At 39.8% G+C, this 20,427-nt stretch overlaps 2 protein-coding genes across 4 annotated transcripts; both read left to right on the forward strand.

Annotated features, from left to right (window-relative positions):
- The first annotated feature begins 7,898 nt into the window (after nucleotides 1-7,898).
- Nucleotides 7,899-17,983, forward strand: LOC6610608. 3 transcript variants are annotated; one of them, XM_032718801.1, is made up of 5 exons: nucleotides 7,899-7,967; nucleotides 16,325-16,627; nucleotides 17,014-17,180; nucleotides 17,293-17,415; nucleotides 17,477-17,983. In XM_032718801.1, the coding sequence occupies exons 2-5, from the start codon at nucleotides 16,564-16,566 to the stop codon at nucleotides 17,543-17,545; spliced, it is 423 nt and encodes a 140-aa protein (XP_032574692.1). In that variant the 5' UTR covers nucleotides 7,899-7,967; nucleotides 16,325-16,563; the 3' UTR covers nucleotides 17,546-17,983. The 3 variants fall into 3 exon arrangements, with proteins under 3 accessions (XP_032574692.1, XP_032574693.1, XP_002035175.1); XM_032718802.1 differs by lacking the exon at nucleotides 7,899-7,967 and adding an exon at nucleotides 8,000-8,020; XM_002035139.2 differs by lacking the exon at nucleotides 7,899-7,967 and adding an exon at nucleotides 8,332-8,654.
- Nucleotides 17,984-18,076: 93 nt separating this feature from the next.
- On the forward strand, nucleotides 18,077-18,824 carry LOC6610609. Its single transcript, XM_002035140.2, has 2 exons — nucleotides 18,077-18,391; nucleotides 18,459-18,824. The coding sequence occupies exons 1-2, from the start codon at nucleotides 18,338-18,340 to the stop codon at nucleotides 18,741-18,743; spliced, it is 339 nt and encodes a 112-aa protein (XP_002035176.1). The 5' UTR covers nucleotides 18,077-18,337; the 3' UTR covers nucleotides 18,744-18,824.
- The last annotated feature ends 1,603 nt before the right edge of the window (nucleotides 18,825-20,427 follow it).

The raw sequence follows: 20,427 nt of genomic DNA on the forward strand, positions 1-20,427 counted from the left end.
AAATTCACAATTCTGACTTGCAAAGTGAAAGTTTGGCCATTAAACGTACGACTAAAATCTACAACAGCACGATGAAAAATAGTATCAAGCAATTAGCGCAGAAAAAGTGTGAAAAAAAAGAAACGCGACGCGCCCGCAAAAGCGAACAAAAAATTAAAATCGAAAGTGTTCTACTGACATGGATTACTTTTTGCCTCCCAAACTACAAACACAACAAAAAGAGCAGCGAAACTAGCACTAGTTTTTTCTATTCACACATTCGGAGAGTGAGAAGAATCGGAGAGAAGGAAAGAGAGCAAAGGCCGGTCCGAAATAGAAAGCACTACACTGGAAAATCTGTGATACTTAATGAGAATGCAATGAAAGTAATACGAAACACAGATAGCTTATATTACTCTTCAAACTCTATAGAAATCTAGATCGATTGATATAATAATTTTAAGATAGCTTAGTTGACATCGAGGTTAATTTTTCCAGTTGTACTTCAAAGCCAGAAATGTTTAGAAAAATAAAATTAAAATTAGAAAGAAAAGATCTAATATATATAGAAAAACTCCAGGGTTTTCCCAATCCATTAAAATCGAGATTGATCGAGTGTAGATAGCGATCTCTTCTATTTGGCGGTGTACGTGCACTTGGCCATTTGTCTCTCCATTCTCAATTTTTCGCGCCCCGCTCTCGATTCTCTGCGCTATTCTAGCAATTCTAATTCGCATTCTTGCCGTCTCGCTTTGAACTTGAACTTTAAATGCACAAACCATAATCGTGTATGTTATGTTGTTGCTGGCCGAGGGCGTGCTCTCGCACTCTGGCAGACATTGGCTCTACGAGTTTCTATATATACGCAGCGCAATCAGTTGCGAGGCGGCACTCGTTCCATTTGGGCGCTCGACAATCGCCCGCTGATCAGTTTTCGACTGGCTTGCAATTAATTCGGCTCTTGACGAGCCCCAAAAGTGAAAGTCGCGAGTGAAAGACGTGGCAGTTTTATATTAAAGAAAAATCCGAAAACGGGCAGCAGATCAAACATGAACAGTACGCAAAACACGAAATGCGAAACGGCGGCAACAAGTTCATAAATTAAGACGGCAAACGAAAAAATCCAGATTCCGAGCACTGCAAAGAAAGTGGCACAAATGCTTTGCTTTTATCGTAAAAAATTCGCAAAAAAAATGTACAAGTAAAACGAAAGAAAAGCTGACACTATCCAAATCTCACCGTTCTTAAAATAAAGTTTCCTTTTAAATCTAGCCTCTACTAGGCTTTGTCTGTGCATTCGAAAGCCGATCAGACATAGCCTATAAGAGGTTAGGTGTACCAAGGTGAACAATCAGCGAAAACGGAATCGATTACAGTTTTGGAGATCGAGAAAGGTGGAGAAGAGGCGACTGCCTGATAAGCACTGACCCTCCAGCGATCGCCAATCAATATTACTTTCCACCTACCATCTCCCCCTTTCAGCTGGTTTAATTTTGGATTCCCCCATCTGGTTTGCCTATTTTCGCCTGGCCTGCGTTATTTATTAGTTAATAAACCATTAATGTATACTTGAATAAAAAGGCGTTTCTCTGATTTTTGATGAGTGTGCGTTTTCATGGGACTCATCGAGCGATTATTGCGAGTCGGTTTGGCGACTTGGATTTGTTGATTTTACTTTGTTCTCGGGTTTTGCTGGCCACACAAAGCGGATTGGATTTCAGTTTATTATCGCATTCGGAGGCGCCAGTCTCCAAAACAGCTGGTAATTTTCCAATACATGAATGGCAGGAAAACCCATCTGCGTCGTCATGAGAATTCTATGTGGTGGAGTCCATCCACGATGATATTTATTAAGATTTGGGAAGATTGTTTAGCGACAGCAGAATAAAAGGACAGAGACAAGAGGGAACAGAAAAGGCGGGAATCGGTGTGTGGAATTCACCAGAGATAGCAACACAGCAAGTGTGGAGCAATGCCGAAAGTTGTTAAAGGAAAACCTAAACGTTGTAATAACCGTGTGATTTTTAATTGTTAACTGTAATAAAACTCTTACATGTATTATTCATAAAAATAGGATATCAAGTTGCTACGACATCGAAACGAAAACGATGCGAATAGAATTTCCAAAGCCGCATAAGGTATTTCGATGATGCACCCGAAATTGAAAATATTTTTAAATTTTATACATATACAACGGTTGCACTGCTTGTAAAAGCTTAAAAAGCTTTTCTAGGAAACTTTCATACACGATCATTTATCGAACTGCTTTAAGTAAAGTAAGGTTAAGTAAGGTATATGTAAAATACTTTACATATACAAATAAACTATAGCGTGGGAAAGATACACTTTCTTAAATAAATAATAATATATAAGTTGTAATAATTTTCAAAATTCTATATTTAACTATAATTATATTAACATTAAAATAAAATATTTTTTGACCCACAAAATAGTTTTTGAATATTGAACAAATTTAGTTTTAAAACATGTATGGTCTGATTGAAATAGGTTTTAAATCTTAAATTCGATAAGTATGTATGTTGGTCCAAGAAAAAGCTTTAAAGCTTCTCAAGGCCAACTGTGCTTCTACTTATTCTTTCATGAAGCTTCTGCAGATGGCTCTTCATTTGTGGAACTTCAATGGGTCGTTTGCGAACTGGAAGTTGAGTTAACTCCCACATTGGCAATTCATTGGCTTCTGTTGCCTTGGTTTATCTGCACAGGCTGCACATAAAACACGTTCGGAATTACCGAAAATGCGTATCAGACAGACAGTCTACCATTTCGGTGGATTTCTCACACATAAAATCCGAGTTGAAATCGAAGACATTAACCGAAGGAAAACGGATTGCAGCGCAGCATCGTTCATGTCTTCCCTAATGGCTTTTACATGGCACTTGAGCACTCTGCCGTGCCGTATTTATGGCCTGCACTCTACCATTTGCTTTTGTCTGTGCACAGTAAAAAAAATTCAGAGAGTAAAAAGGATAAAAGTTACTATACAAGTTCCATTAAAATGTAATACTTTTCAGTGAATGCAATTTAGTAAGGGATAAATTTGTAAAGCCCTATATAGAAACTCAATTTTCCAGAAATTTTTAAGCCTTTAAAGCAATATGGATGATTATACCTTTTAGATTCTAAAAACATATGCGACTTTTTATTTTTCTCAATGGTCACAACAAATTAATGTTGTGAAATTCTTTAATGAACAAGAAGAAATATTGTTGAGTGTGATTTTACTATTTTCCAGCTGCCGGCTGCGCACGCGGCTTATGCAATGTGCAATGTGAGGCTCATCATCATGGGTCTAGCCCGAGTACATGGGCTAACATTTAACCCACATCCAGCTGATGGGTCCGTTCCTGGTCCATTGGCCGCGGGGAATGACCTTCCCCCATCTCCTAAGCCAGCTTCTTCCGCGGAATGTTTTCGAATTTGTCAGAGTTAATTGAGTGACACGCCCACCGCGACCAGTGAACAGGCAAAACAAATGATTGCAGTTAATTAAATTTAAGCAAAAGCCCTGCCAGCAGCTACAAACAGCATCAACAGCGTTACCAATTCATTGCAGTAATAAATTGACACACTTTCGAATCTGCAACCTGACCCAACTACATGGCAAATGTAGAAAAACAACGAGCGCCAAATGTATATATATAAAAACATACACAAAGCCCAAAACAAACTTGGCTGTAAAATCGACAAGCGCCAAACAACAACAAACAAGCCAGAGCAGCCAGCAAACCAGCAAAACAAACTCAACACTTTAGTGCAACAGTTTAGTGTCAGGCAAAACGAATGACTTAAGAAACGAACGCGACCGCCCGACGACAGTCGCCCCAGTCGCTCACCCTTCATCCATCCCCTCTCCCGCCCGCTGAGGCCGTCTGCACGTGATCCGCCGATCAGTGATGGCCACTATTGTTAACCAAAATGTGGTTGGTAAAATTTGCATATAAGTTACCGTAATTGTATCGAAAACTAGCGGATTTTTTGCACACAATATGATATTATTTCTTTTCAGTTGTGAGTTTAGACAAATGGGCAGTTATTTTGCCTTTAAATATTACAAATTAATTATTTCTTTTTGTATTGAATGGCTGGTTAGAACTATTGTACATAGGATTATTTTGATTCCTTTTGGTTGAAGAGCATGGAAATCTATTATAAACTTTAATTGAAACTATTGGTAGTTGCTAACTAAGTAGAATTTCGTAATCTAAATGCTAATGCTAAAAGCATTTTTTTGTAGACGTAAATTTCCTTGTGAATAGCTGGCACCTGCTGAAGTGGAACAATTTTCACGATATTCGCTTTAAAACGGCCAAATTCGCCACTCTGTTTGCCCGACCAACTGCACCACACACATTGCACACACGAGTGTGTGTGTGTGCTCTTCTCGAAGCCAAGAAAATTAGTCTGAATCGGAATCCGAGTGGCGCGCAGTAGCCAAGAGGGCGGACTCGGTTGCAGTCAGCGCCAATTCAACTTCAACTTTGAGCGGCAATTGTTCGCCACCAGCCAAGGTACCCAAGAAAATGGGGGGGAATTGAGTAATTGACTTCATTGGCTTCTGCGCCGCTTTTTTCCTGTAGCTTCGAGCTGCTTAGGTAAATTGCAATACTCTGCAGACAGATTAGTTGCTGAAACGGAGATGATTGGGCAAGTGCAGACAGAATCATTTGGGCGGTTTTCGAGCCTGGGAGAAGGGGAAGTAGCTCAACGGATTGTTGTGGGTGGAGTGGCGGTGAATGGGATATGTAATTAAATTGGGCCATTTTTTGTCACTGACAAAATCATGTCACGAATAAACTAGTTACTACTCATTTATTTGGGTAGTTGTTTCACAAATTGCATACTCTTAAGACAAATAATTAATCTGATGGCTTATGCAAGTAATCATGGATAACATTCAATGGAACTTTAATATCAGCCAATGACTTATAGTTAATTATAAATACCCTGTGATGAAAATGCCCCCTTAAACGAGCGCAGAACACTCGAAATCCGTCTTGCGGGGATTACTATGTGATGGATTCTGGGGTGCTAGCAATCTCTTGGCCACCAGCCACTTGTCCGGCTCAGTTCAGTCCAGTTGGTTTCCAGTGAGGCGGTCAGTCGGATTTCATGCTCTAGATAATAACATGCAGTTGCTGCGAGTGCTTTGAATGCAAACTTTTGGGCTGCTTGGCAGCTAAAAGGCGAATAAAAACACACACATGCGCACGAAATATAAAATAAAACTTGATATTTTATTGACTTTCAACATTGGACGGGTTATTACCCGTCGAATGGAATCTACACGATTTAATTTACCGAGTGGATTTGAAAAGCAATTCAAATGCGAGTCGGCCAGTAATCCAACAGCGATAAAAACCCAACTTCCATTGTCTGCAAGGTGTTAAATATTTGTTGTATAATCCGCTCCACAAAAAACACAAAAACGAGCAAACTGTGTTGGGGTATACAACTTAAAAATCGATAAACATCGGCGTAATTATGGACATCATTTTTGGTGATCAAGTGTGGCAACAACAAAATACCCCTGAATGAAAGCGGTAAATGTCAAGAAATTAGCGCTAATATATATGTATGGATATGTATGTATATACTGGCCACAAATGGTATATGTATGCATCTGTGGGTATATCAATTTTGAATGTGAAAATGCTTAAATACCAGTGACCAAGTGCAACCTTGAACTTGGAATGATTTAGGGACGACTTAAGCATGGCTTAACTTTCACTTTTTCAGCCAACCTAAGACCGGCTTCTGATCTTCAGAAGGGTTTTCACACATATTTGCATTATCTTTTGTTTTCTTTGGGGGAAGGCAAACCGGGTAAGACCAGCCATGTGTCTTTTGGTCCGAACGCGGTGCGTGTTGGCCCGAGCTGACAAGGTCAACACCTTTCGTTTCCTTTTCGGGTTCCACTGGCGATCGCATATTGGAAATGAGGCAACTTGTGGAGCACTCGACTTAATTGACCAAGTGCAGCCGGTAAGAGATACGACATTGCGCATACGCCCTGCTAGTTGCCACTTGTTATTAAAATATTTGAAGTAATTACATAAGCAAAGTCAGCTAATTACCAGCCACTTGAGACTCTACCGACGCCAATAGAATGACAAATGTCCGGGCGCCAATAAGATAATCAATCAGCTAGTCTATATAGTCTATTATTAGATCTCTTCGGTATTTGGTCATTCAAATAAACACTCATAAAGATACCTTGCTCCCCCAGTTAATGTGTGTTGTTAAGATACTATTTTCTGAGGCATATCTTTAAAAGACCATAAAGTAAGGCGAGTTCTTAATTCATGATTCACACTTGAACAATTTAGGGCGATCGCTCACTAATGGATACTTAAATTGTAGTATTAAAAATACATTGTACGGTATCAACTTAACTTCTTCATTAAACTTTATCGGGTCTCTTGCCCTTGAACTACAATAAAAATCCCAGACCTGCCAATCCCGTCACATTAATCTCGCTCCATCAGCCAATATGTATATGTATCTTTGTATATATCTGGCTGATAGTCCATCAAGTGGGTGCTCAATAAGTCATTTAATTAGCTAATCAATCAGTCATCCAGTCAGTGACTTGGGCTCTTCGAAGCCTTTGCATTGTGTGGATCGGGAAGATATGTTTATATCTTCCGAACTGATCACAATCAATAGCTTCAATTTGACCGCAGCTGCCGTTGCGCCTTTAATTAATCCAGTTTTAATGGAGTGTCTTGGCTAAATTAGTTTGACATTTAAGCCCAGGCAGTTTCGCATCAAACGGCCGGTGGGTCGGTGTCTGATTCCGTGTCGGCTGTGGATCCACCGCCGGTCATAAATTCGTTGTTCGCGCTCATCATAAATTGCCTTTTAGAGCCGAAAGACCAACGGCAAATGTGAAAAGAGCAGTGTGCGATGCCTTTGGCATTCAAATGACCAGAGTCTCTGACTTGGCCAAAAACCCCCAGATACTCGGGGGCTGGTAACTCAACCAGTTACCACTTGAGGCGGGCGGGCTCCTAATCAGACGTGTTTGATGAACTTGACGCAAAGTTAGCAGTTGGCCGCATAGCCAAGTAACAAAACCACAAATATCCAAAAACAGAGACGCTCACACAGAAGATACCCAAATGAAACCAACAACAAAATCATACCGAATTACTTAAAAAGAGAAATGAATAAAACTAAAAGTTGTTCTCATGCTAATTTAATTTTTTTTTTTTTTGGTGGTTGGTTTTGTGGTGTTGGCCATTGCTCGCCTTTATTTTATTTTAATTATGCTAATTAAAAACGAGAAAGGAAGGACAGCTGGGCGGACAACTCAAGACCTAGAATACACTTAAGTTTATCACCTAAAAATCTGCAATGGGAATTATATGACTTTTTGATATTTGATAACCATTAAAATCAAATCGATTTGAGAACAGGCTTGATACACAACTATTTTGAATGGGTATAGAAGAAATTTAATAGCTTCATTTTTAGGAAAACAGATATACCCAAAGATAGTGTACATATAAGGGGTGATAGAAAGAGAGCTCCATCCAGAACTGGTAATTGAAAGCGTCACACATTCGGCAGTTGGAACTGGCTAATCAGTATTCGTCCATTCGCCTAGCCATGAAATTCGAGATGAAGAGCCTACATTTTGAATACTCCAATAATCAACTGGCAGCTGGAGCTTTATTCTCCGAAATGGAACCAGTTGGCACCACCAAACTGCCGAAACCAGCGAGTCCACCACACTTGGCGGAGTCTGCAGCTAAGTAAACCTACCTCAATGGCCATCTCTTTTGGCCATTGCGAATGCAGCGGATGTATCTCTGAGATACAAGTGCGCTCAACACGAGAGCGATTCAATCCATTCCGATGCGATGCGATCCGCGTATAAAACCAATTTGAGCGGCGGCCTGCGAACCAGTTGAGCGCCGACTTTGCAAACGTTTTCACGTCTCCAGACCAATAAAACACACACCGTAAGCTAGCGAGGCCAACACAAATGCATTGGCCAAAAAGACACGGCAAACAAGTAAAGACAATTCCAAACGAAACACTTTTCATTTCGCGCCTGTCTTTGCGCAGTTTCTTCTGACTTTGCTGGCTTTGTTTGGCTTTGTTTTGGCGCTGCCTTTTTTGCGGACCAAGTCAAGTGTTTGGGCCAAGTCTTTGGGCCGTTTTATTCGTTCAACGGGCGCTTGAGCGAACGGTTGTTGCTTTGTCTTTTAGCTTTGGCTTTGTATCTTTGCATCCGACGGATACGCGATTCGATTTGAGCTGTGCCGCGACTTTGAGTGTGTGTGCGTGTGAAGAAAGAGCTATATTTATATATACATATATATAAATATATATATAAAATATATTTTGTTGCCGTTTTCTGGCTGGTGAAATAGCCATAGCAATCCGCCATCGTAATAGCAATAGTTTTTCCAGTGTTCATTACATAAAGTATCAACGCCAAATTTAAATATCTCTGTATATACGCATGCCCACCAAGAAAATCTTACGCAAATGCGTTTTCAAAAATAATTAAGCGCCAGCCTCGAAAATTGGCAAGAAAGTCGTTTGCAGTGCCTCAGTGACTTGGGATTTCTCGGATTTAATGCGGATTTAGTTCGAATTTCGGATATTTGGATACTCAGCCGCAGTGCAACCTCTAAATCAAGGTAGGCCCTCGGCAAAGTGCAGCCTGCAAAACCCCCATTATATAATGCGTGTGTGTGCTCCGAATTCGAACTGGCAAACAAACAAAACTTACATAACGATCTGCGGGCCACGCACATAATGATATATCGCTATCGGCGCCATTAGCATAATTCAATGCCTACCAAAACACCAAAATCTGTCACAAATCGGAGCACTTTGCGTAAGCGGCGATCATTACGAGGCGTTCGAGTGGATTTCTTAGTTCGGGCTAATACCTTAAACTTTGCCATTCAAATAACAATGGTGCGGTGAATAGCCATCGCATGTGTCGCATGAATATGCAAAAGAACAAGTAAACGAGTTGCTCAGCGGGATATCTTAGAGAAATCGCATGATCTTAGTTTAGACACCGGGGAGAGTTTTTTTAAATATATTTTTCAAATTTAAAGCTAACCATTAAAAACAGAATTGAAAAATGGTGATAAATTATCGCATTCGTTTATTTTAATTATTTGCTAGCATTTATGTTTGCATGTCAAAACAATCTTGATCAATAAATAAAACACTAAGAAGGCTAAGGCGGAACAATATATATATATTTTTCTTTTTTTATCGTCTAACAAAATGGCCAAAAAGGGGCTCTAAAAGTTCTCTAAACTGGGTGAATCTACCATTATCATAAACTAATTGTCATACCCATCCATATCTCAACTACTTTTATGCTAATTGGAACGCTAACCAATATTTTAGATGATTTTATTAAACCATTTTGGGAAATTTGATAGTTTGACCTTATGGCTAAAATAAACTTGATATGCGATAGCACTAATTAGTGTTAATATTATGCAAAATTAAATTTTGATAATTTCCAAGCATTTTTTTCAATTAGCAAGTTCTGTTTTGTATAGCTGGTTTCGGTTTGCCTTTATTTTTTCGCGTTAGGTGTAGGAATGTATAAATTCTTTCGTAAATTGTATAAAAACAATCCGATGGAGTCACTTGCATTTTCCGTTCATAGCCAAGACGAAGCCAAAAGCTGGCATGCAATCGATGACTTGGACAAAAATAACTTGTTGCCTGCGATTGTTGTTGCTGCTGCAGGTTAAATGCAACTGCCGCAGCAGCTGAGAGTGCATTGAGATTGAGAGTCACAGCAGCCACCCGCTTATTTTACACTCAAAGAAATATATAGTAAATACCTCAAGCAATCGCAAGCATATCCAGACAGTCAATTTTACACATATGCTTAAAGTTCCTAATTGGAAGTGTTAGCTTCTTAAATAAATAATAAGATGTTTTAAACATTTGGAATAATTTCTTTGAAAGGCTCTTATTTAGTTTATTGATACAATTCAAGAAGAACACTGTGTTAATGTTGTCAAGTGCAGCTAGGCATCGAATTCTTGGAAAATCTGCGCATTTTTTGCCGAGTATCTGTGTCTGCGATGGCGGGTGTTTTTATTTTTTGATCTCTTATTTTTTGCCAACATATATGTATGTACATCTCTGCATTCAATTGCACATCAGCTTACAAAGTATCCGTACCCGCAGTTGTAATTTATTTGCATTGTTTAGCTCCGTACCGTTTTCTTGTGTGGCTGCAATGCGACTTAAACTACACAAAAAAAGCGGCGATTTACATAAAATTTATTGCTGCCACATTACAAGTTAGTTAGTTAATGTTGCCCGCTGGCTGAATGGCTGAATGGCTAAATGGCTGAGTGCCGCTGCTGTTTAATTGTGTGAAAAGTGCTTAATGCAACGTGTGGATTGGATTGGATTTGCCCAAGTGCCGGCACATCACGTATACGACACGTGGCGAGCCTTGAACTCGACCAAAAGGGTTTCGCTTCAACCGGTTCGGCTTACATTCGCAATTGAGAAATCAAACCAGAATCGATTGGCCACCCATTGGCCAATCGCGATCAAATGCCAAGTGAAGTTGTTTCCAGAACACATTCATTTTTCGGCAGACGACAGTGTTATATATAACCGCACAGAATAAGATAAATTATTCAATTTATGTTAACTAATTCTTTTAAATTATGGATTTACCGTTTGCGTCACAGTGCCTTTATGGATCATAAATTTGGTGCTAAAATGTGCAGAGCAATGGAACTTGTTATTCGAGAAAATGAAAATAAATTGGGGTACCAAAAAAAGATCAATCTTAAAAACAGGCAGGCTTTTTTCTACTCTGCAAATACTTCCGATATTCCTAATCCGAATTAGTATATTAGAAACTAGATTAGCTTAATTATTTTCACAAGTTTTCTTGATAGATGTTAAGCCTCTTAGCCACTTATGTCGTTGTTTTGTTTTATAAATAGCCTGTGACTAATGTTAACAAGAATCGATGGCAGGCTTAAAAGTTCCCCGCGCTCACGAACAAATTTTGATCTCAATATCACACCTCTTCTTGCAAAAGAGCCAACAAGTCCGGCAAGTTTAAGGCTTAAGATTTAATACAAGATTGCGAAATAAATAAAAATATAAAATGCTGCAGCCTTTGGAAATAGTTGGTTTCCGTGGCAACATCAATGTCTAATGATTTTGATGGTTTTCGTGGTCTTGTATCTTTCTGGGATGCAGGCCTAATCCGCACTTCAAAGGCAGCCAGAGGGCGAATTCGCACTACAAATTGGATGAGTTGCGATCTTTGGCTGGTCGAGGGTTGTCAGATCTATGAAGTGAGGAAGGGCAACTTCAATGAGATGTTACCGTGGCGAATCTAAAAATATCAGCTTAAACTCGACGCTGGGTATCTGCCCAGATAACCGAGATATTTCATCGGCATCATCAGCCAGCCGGTGGTGATGGCGGTTATGCCCTTGTAACGATTGTTATTTCTGGCGAAGCACAAAAGCTGATATGTTAATGACGGATGGACATCGTCTTCGGATCGAAAGACCCATACTTGGTGGTCAAGCACAGGTACATCTGTATGTGCAATCGGTAGCCGATCGATCTTTCTTTTCTGGCAGCTGCTGATGGCATTTAAATCACTGAATTGGCATTGTGTGATCGATCAATGCTTCTTGGCGGCATCTCGCCGCGTTTAATGGAATTTTAATTAATTATTAGTTTCGTGCGACCTTTTGAGGCCGCTTTCCAGCTGCCCACCGCTACTTCCTGAACGCATATTTTGTAGGGTTAACAATGGGATTTAGTTAAAGACTCTATTCATTGAGTCTTCATTCATTGCGGCTGCCACGGAAGGTTTCTCTGCTAATGCCATAATGTTCAATGTTCTTTGCAAGCTGTTGGTGCGATAAAAACCTGATCCATTCATTATAAATGTTTCTCATTTAATTGGTATTTTTTACAAGTATCCAATGTCCATTGAAATATGGTTGCTTACCCAAACAAGAAATTAAGATGCAGTAATTAATTGGCTTATATTTTCCCACTGCCAAACGAGTTGTCACGTGACTTTCTTTAAACTTGAGCATTGAAATTTAATTTCCTCTCCATGCCAAGCGGTATTTCCAATTTAATAGATCTATAAATTCATTATTTATCGTTTGAGTCCGAACAGTTTCCTTAAACTAATAAGTTGGTGTAAACAAAAAATAAGCCATAAAAATATGGTCATAAGCTTTCAGGCTTTTTATTGCTTAACTTAATTATTTTGTCAGACATATATCAATTGGATTCAAATGTTATGTGTTTTCGGTAGGAAAGTAATCGCATCATTAATGGTGCCACTCTGTATCAGCTTTGAAGATGGGCTTAAGTTCAATTTAAACATTTATCGAAATTTAGATTTGTAATTGAAATGGGTATAATAATATTTATAATAGTGCTATTACACGATGTACATCATGGAATTTCCTTAAGTTTAATTGCTTTTATATAATCTTGAATATTAATATTTTAGTGCTTACATATTGTAAACAATTTGATGATGTGTATGATCTGACACAATCGTATTTTAATTAAATATTGAAAGCCCCTAGGGCTTTCTTCAATTTACTTTTTATGTTTTCAATTATCATAAAAGCGGTCAAAATGCTGTTTTCGTTTTGTGCAAATGTAAATATGCATTCGAACATATAATTAAAGATATCAGCCTTAAATTTCCTTGGTAATTTCTTTGTCGTCGTTTTCAAACACGTTAAGGACGTCTAACTTAGTTTTTAGCAAATTATGTTTAATTTGTGGGCTTTGGTGTAGCTGTATAGTTTTAGGCTCGCTGATTGCTTCGTTTTAGTACAAGTCCGCGTTTAAGCCGGTTTTACTGAGCCGAGCGATCAACTTGTCAGCTCGTTTTTGGTTTTATTTGTATGTTTGTGTTTTTAGCAATATTGATTTTTCGCATTAAGCGCATTTCTGCGTACCAAATTTTCAAGGCCAATAATCGTCGTTGTCTGGATGAGGATGAGGAGGGGGCGGGGGGCGGAAGTGGGCGGGCAGGCCAGGGGGTTGCTGGTCAAGCGGCTTTTTCATTTGGATCGCGGCTCAATTAAACGGCAACCATTTATCGTTGTCATTTGTTCGCGGTATTTCGCGGTGCTTTTCCGAAATCGAAATGTGTGCAAAAGTCCAAGTTTGAAGTGTCAACGCTGTCGGCCTAATCAATTTGGCTAACCGCTACTTGGGCGTCGGATGGGATGATTAGGCCATGTTTGCCGTCCGGTTATGCAAGTGCTGGCCATCTATCCGAGATCAGAGATCCGAGACTGGAGATTCGAGATCCGATCCCATCCGATCAGTTCCGGCGGAGCGGTGCGAAGCGGGGCCTGGTGGTGGCAATAAGCCATCTCAGGTGTCGTCATCGCCGGGTTTCAACATATTTCTGCAGCTTTTTATTTTTTCCAGCCATTGTTGCCGCTGCTGAGCGGCAGTTCCGCCAATTAGCGACGCTTCCGCTGCTGCACACACTCACACACACATGCGCATATGTACGTGAAATAATTTTCCCCGCTTTTCCATTTTACTTTCTTGCCTATTCACCTCACTTTGTTGCACATGCTGGAGCAGAAAAAAGCGCAGATAAGTCTCAAATTGCATCCACTCGGTCTTGTTAACTTTTTTTTTATTGTTTAATCATCGAGAAATATTTTTCACTATCCAGTTGCAATACCAATTCGGCATAATTCCAAATATTACTTTCCTGGTAAAATTAAAAAAAAAAAAACGATAATTTAATATAATTTTGTTCAAAAGGGAAACATTTATCCAATAATTTACCTGGAGTAAAGACTATATTAAACTCAAGGGCAACACTTTCTTTACCCGCATGCCGTTGCTTCATAAAGATACAATTTAATTTGATAAATTTGCATAATTTACAGAGCCAAAATGCCATAAAACATTGCGCCCTCGGTTACGCGTCAGAAATTAACAAATTAGTGCGATGTTTCGCAAGGCAACGCCAACAAACTTCCGAATTAGCCACAAACCAAATCAACGAGAGTCCACTGAAACCCCAAATCCCAAAAAAAAAAAAAAAAAACGAAACGGCCCGAACATAAAATGTAAAATGAGACTTTCAAAATGTGTTTCCAAATTGAATGCCACACATGCCCGTGGCATGCAGATGGCCCACAGCATTGTACTTGCCAGTTGCATCCGAGGAATTCGCTGGCCAACAGAATCCGGCCACGAAGTCAACCAGCCACCGCCAATTGGTATTGATGGACCAAGCCAGATGGGCTCTCTAGAGCTCCGAGTCTAGCAACTATGGTCTAAAGTCCATAGTATAGAGGCAGCAGTCGCTTCTCACGCTCGTCAGAAAATGTCAAAAGTGAGGATGCCATGAATATTTGGGGGGATGCCCAGGGTGAGGAATCTTCTTCTTCTTTTAAGCCAGTCATCAACGAAGACTGAATGCCCTTGGTAATATTTGTGAATTAGCAAAGTTTTCATCAAAGCACTCAATCATGCTTAAATAGCATCCCTTAAATTGTCAATACTTTATTAACTACCCTTATTCATTCAACTTAAAATGGGAACACCTTTTAATTCAAATTAAGTTAGTCTATTATTAACAATAAAACAAATGTTAGTGCATTGGTATCCAACTACTTAACGCTCCGAAACAAAGATGTGTGAAATCCGTTCAAATCAATTACTTCGCGGCCCAAAGCCTCTTAAGGATTTGTAGGCGTCATTTGAAGCTGCTTGAGTGTTTTCCCATTAGCCCGAAACTCCGAAAACTGTCAAACCATTTTGCGGAAACAGTCAAGAGAGAGATTCAAGAGTGGGCTTAATGGGGCATTTCGAGGGGAGCCCGCTTTGAGCGGGGTTTTGACCAATTGTCACAGGCGCCATCGCCAGCCCATGGCCATTGAAATGACGGCGAAAGACGAGCTGCCCAAATGGACAGGGTTCGGGACAGCTGGATGACTGCTGTGTCATCTTGGAGGCGCCTCTTTGTTCAGAGGCGTTCATCCAGGGTCCCCTCTTTCCACCAACGTGCCCATGCGATCCATGAAATTTATACCAGTTTTGCGTGAAGATGGCTTTTTGCTCCGCCTGGCACTGATGACCTTTTACGTCGCCTTAAGACTGCCTTCACTTCATCACGGAGCTGAGAGTCTTTGGAGGGATGGCAAAAATGTTGCATATCATTCATTTTTGATGCAGTCGCGATCCCAACTCCTGGCGCTGAAAATTAGTTGCGAGGGAGGCCGAGATAAAGACAATTTACGATTATTTCGTCTGGCTTGGGTTTCGTCTTTCGTGGCCTTTTTGCCCATCGACAGCATCTACGCATCTGGCGGCCATAAATTGCGATAAAATGTCAAGGACTTACTCGGGGCCCAGGTGAAAGACTTGGATTAATCAAGGGAATCGCCAATGCGAAAGGGTTGACAATTTAATTGAGCGCACAAGGTCGAACATGGCCTTCTTTCACTCGCTGCTGAAAAAAACACAATCGGCCATACAAATTCGAAAATAAATCACTCACTTCGCTGGAAAAAGCAGTAAACAAGTTTTTGCATAAGTGAATTCTTTTTTGTCGATTGAATCTGCCATTGAGACTTATTGTCTCTAAATGACGTTTAAATCATTTCAAACGAGCTCTGTTAATTTGGCAACGTATGATTGATGTGGTATTCGGCTATTATGACATAAATATGTTTTAGATTTCGTTGAAGGCATAGAAAAGAACTTTGAATGGCAGCAAAGTGGGTCAGCGATTGCCGACACACATATCCTGTTGGCCCAAACAAGGTGCGGATTACTCACTTTTGGAGTTTTGGAGTGGTTTTCAACTGGTGTCAGCTGCATATCGGGGAAAATCAATTAGCAGAGATGATTACTGCGAAACCGAAACATCCGGCTGACGATGATGATGAGTCAGTCCAAAGTCTTGGCCGCGTGGGTTTGGCATGTAAATTGCGTCTAAGCCTCGTCTGGTTGGTTTGGTAATGAGCCGAAAGCCCACCTCAACCAGTTGATGAAGGAAGGAAAAGATATGGCCAAGTTTGGCATTTTGTTTACAGAATTTCATAACTAGCGAGTGATATCTGTATATGTTCTTCAAGATTCTGAAAACAAGATATTTATTTAAAGTGTTAAATTAAGTAGCCATGTTGTAAGGCCTGCATTTCCTTACTATAGGTTATTACCTTCCACAAATGTATTTATTATTTAATCCCCGTTGAATAATGTAAAATAGCCTAATTCAACATATTGTAGCTCACTGCCATTTCGACTGATTTTGTTTTCTTTCTTTAAGTCCGCTCCCCGTTTTAGCCATGTGCCGGCCATAAACTGAAGACACGCTTCCTAATTGAAAACAGAGCCAGCTAAATGGACGCGTAGCAAGAGGCCAGAAGAGCGAGCGAGAGGGCGAGTGTGTGCGACAGAGAGAGAGCGAGAGAGCGAGTGCGAGACGATCGTGATTTGGATTTTCAGCGTGATATCAAAACGGAGCGGACAGCAGTCGGTCGGGAAAAAAACAAAAATCACGCCAAAATGTCCAACACCACAAAAATGGTTTACAGTTATAGAATTTTATGGCTTTCCGGCGTTTTACTAGGTGAGTAGTGGCCTCAATAAAGACTTCAATTTCCAGTCAAGTCGAGACGGAGACACAAATTAAATGCTAAGTGCGTCGATTAAGCCACTCAGTTAACGCAAACCGTCTGTCATCGGTCATTGTTTTGTTTTTTCCCCCCATTTTGGCCCACTCAGAGTGTTTGGGCCATGCGTGAGCCAAATAACTTAAGAAATTGGCCATGGTCAATGTGGGCGAAAGAGGAGGAAGACACCTGGCAGGCCAACTGGGGGAATTGCAGGTGCAAAACGGTAGCTTTGGCTTGAATTTACAAGTACCTTATAAGGAGCTTCTTTTGCAGTGAACTATGTTAACTCATAAAGTATTCAAGTTAAATTAAATCTATCTCTTTGCATGGTCATTTCCAGGTCCTATTTTGCTGGCCGCCATTGCGGTTCAAGGCCAAGAGCCAGCCAGTCCAGTATTTCAAAATCACAAGACGAAGGAATGGACGAATTTAGATAATATAACATTCTCATTCGATTGCAAGAGGCGTTCTGTGGGCTTCTATGCCGACATGGAGTACAATTGCCAGGTGAGTATCTCTCTCTCAGGAAAAAGAAGGGCAATAAGCTTAATCCAAGCTTTGAAAAGGAGTTTTCCAAGAGCCTAAAAGTATACTATACATATGCAACTCGATTCAACAGATCTTTCACATGTGCGACGAGGAGGGCAATCGGATTCCCCATCTGTGCGCCAATGAGACGAGTTTTAACCAGGAGTACAGAATCTGTGATTGGGACTACAACTTTAACTGCACAGAGTCACCAGTGAGTTCCATAATGCCTCCATTTCTTGGAACATATACTTATGAGCTATCTTATACCCTAGAAATGGTTCTACCTGAACGAACTGACCTATGCCACAGATCCGCCAGATGAAGATGACGAGGATTACTGAACGATTTGCACTTAATTAAATATTTATTGTGTCTCCAAAAGCAAACAAAGTAATTAAATTAAACGCTGAGTAATTGTAACTGAAAGCAAGAAAGAAAAAAAGTGTGAAAACCAGTAAAATTCCATCCAAATGAGATAAACTAATTTAAGCGCCTTTTTGACGATTTTGTTGAGTTTCGTTTTGTACTTTTGTATTGTAGTCTAATTAATTGAGTCGTGCGAGAGGAGTCGTGTTGTGTATATAGTGTATATAGAGATGGTCCCCAGTTCCATTTCCATTCCAACTACAAATCCATTCTATAACTATAACTTTCCATTCGATATGCCCGGAACAACCTCGGATGGGTCCGCCACATTATTGTATAATTTACAAATAATCTTCGTATTTGTAAGCAATCTTAAACCGAAATAATAAAAACAAATCAAATTGCTACGCTAATGCTTGCCCAATTAATTGACTTAACAAAATGTTTTCACAATTTTCGGTAATTTCAATTCGTTTAATGTTGTTGTTGCACACGTCACGGGAATCCACCGCCCCATCATCCACATCTGTATCCATATCTATGGATAAACAACCCCCCAGAATGATGATGGTTGCTGGTACCAAACGTAACCCGGATGAGTCCAAGTTCAATGACGAAAGTTCTGGCCCAGAAAAAAAGGTTTATTTAATTGCGAAAATTGGCATCTGTCAGCGGGGCGTAAAATTGTCGCCTCTCCCGCGTCAAATTTTTATAAATTGGATTGCCCGAATTGAGAAGAGTCAGTTTAAAAACGATTCTCTATCAAAATGTCACAATACTTGAGCTATTTTTCACTGCTGCTCATTGCGGTCCTGCTGGCGGTGAGTCCTACATGTAATATTTAATAATTTATATTTTATTTACTTATTTTATTTTAATATTTTGTAGCTGACATCTGCCCAATACTATACACAATATAATCCCTACTACACACCAAGCCCCACATTCTCCAGTTTGAACAACTATTACTACCAGACGACGCCATATCCCTACTATTACAGCACGTATACGACACCGAGTCCCTATTCCAATACGCAGATTAGGATCTGGCCCTATGTCATCGGTCAATATCTCTATCCCACGTACTACAACACTAACAACTATAATCCATACGCCACATTGAGCAATTCCAATTGGCAAAGCTACTATGCGAATGTTTATGGCAAGAAGTAGTCCTCAACTCCAACTAAGTGTTTTTCGTTTGTTAAGATGTTCAGCCATTGCAAATAAAATATTTATTTTTATTTAAAATAAGAACTATAAAAAAATGTATTTAAATGTATGTTCATGGAAAACGCAAGCCATTGTTTAGAAGTAATTATTGCATTAAAAACAAATTGGCCTGATTTTAAATAGCATTCATTATCACTAGTTGTGGAAAAGTTGAACTTTTTTCAACAAACAATTGCAAGGCTATCTTTACGTATTTTCCAATTCAAGCCAGTTATTAGTATATTTTTCAATCCATAAAAATGTCTCGTAACTAACTAAGGCAATTGGTCTCTTAAGATAGTCTAATGGTGAGGATCTCCCTGTCAGAATGACAAATAAAAGAAAAAAAGGCCTATAAAAGGGAAATCTGAAACGTAATTGGGTCGTTTAAGATAGCTAATTGCTTGGGAAGAATGAAAGGTGTCTGGGAAATATGAGTCCCTCGTTAAAATGGAAATGTAGTACGACCAGAAGAGTATTGATAATCCAGAATGTGGAGCTGTCTGAAGCCCGAAAGGTGTGACAACCGTTAGGATAACCATGCTCTTGAATGGAACTTTTTGATATAGTATTTCGGGGAGGTCTTTGTCTTTATATGAACGTGAGTTTCGTTGACACTGTCATAGAGCAACCCAACGAGCCGGAAAACCTGAACCCAGAGCTCAACCTCCGACTGAACCTGCACCTGAACTCATGTTGGTGTACTTAACGGTTTTCACACACAATCGCTAGTTCCAGTTGCCTACCATTATGTAATGATTTGGACAAACCTTTGGATTATGCTGCACCACCACCCAGAGCAATGAACCTGCATTGTTTATGTAAGCGATATGTGGCAACTCCATTTGATGTAATGCTAATAAAGTGTAAGATCGTAAAATGACCACCTGTTCATAAGATCTGGACTTTATGCATTTCTGGAGCAAAATGCGAGGAGAATGTTCTGGCTAACTGTAACTTCCTCACACAGCTGTGACAATTATTGGCCACAAATCAAAACATTTCGATGCGATATGAAAGGGTTCTCCAAATAGAACTTGAGCCCAATGTATCCGACATTATCATGTAAATCGGTTGATACAGATGATCTTCGGGTAATGTGAATGGGTGGTGGTTAGGTGCGTAAAAGAAAGAGAGCCACCGGGTCGAACAGAAAGAGAGAGAGAGAGACTGCGTAGTGGGGAAATGGGTCAAGACAATCGAATCACGAAACGCGGCCCAAAGCGACGGATGGCTAGTAAAAGGTAGCCGGCAAAAATGTTTGGCATCGGCTTACCATGCAGGCGAAACACGAAACGAGAAAGCCGCAAAACCCATTTATCTCTTTGGGGGAAATTGTGGAGTTATATTGTATTACCAATTAGTTAATTTGAAATAATGCAATTCTCTTTTTGATGGGGCTAAATGCAGCAGAACGCAATTGCTGTTGATCAGCCCATTTTCTCTCATTACCTGAATGCGTTTTTGGCTAACAATTTTTGGGAAAGATAATTGAATTCCGAAACCATTTCATTTGTTATTTGCTGAGTTGTGTATAAAAACAATCTAAATATCTTTCTATAATTAACTACTAAACGAGATGGAATGCTTCCTGTACTTCCTCTTCATATTTCTGAGGACTGATAAGGTGAGATTTGAAACTATA

This window comes from Drosophila sechellia, chromosome 3L (genome assembly GCF_004382195.2).
Source record: "Drosophila sechellia strain sech25 chromosome 3L, ASM438219v1, whole genome shotgun sequence".
Taxonomy (NCBI): Eukaryota; Metazoa; Arthropoda; class Insecta; order Diptera; family Drosophilidae; genus Drosophila; species Drosophila sechellia.

What these genes read in the sequence shown, in the direction of transcription:
- LOC6610608 (XM_032718801.1), top strand. Translation starts at nt 16,564, where the DNA reads ATGTCCAACACCACAAAAATGGTTTACAGTTATAGAATTTTATGGCTT. An exon ending in GCTTTCCGGCGTTTTACTAG is followed by an intron (nt 16,628 to 17,013) that starts GTGAGTAGTGGC and finishes GGTCATTTCCAG; the next exon opens with GTCCTATTTTGCTGGCCGCC. An exon ending in TTAACTGCACAGAGTCACCA is followed by an intron (nt 17,416 to 17,476) that starts GTGAGTTCCATA and finishes CTTATACCCTAG; the next exon opens with AAATGGTTCTACCTGAACGA.
- LOC6610609 (XM_002035140.2), top strand. Translation starts at nt 18,338, where the DNA reads ATGTCACAATACTTGAGCTATTTTTCACTGCTGCTCATTGCGGTCCTG. An exon ending in TCATTGCGGTCCTGCTGGCG is followed by an intron (nt 18,392 to 18,458) that starts GTGAGTCCTACA and finishes AATATTTTGTAG; the next exon opens with CTGACATCTGCCCAATACTA.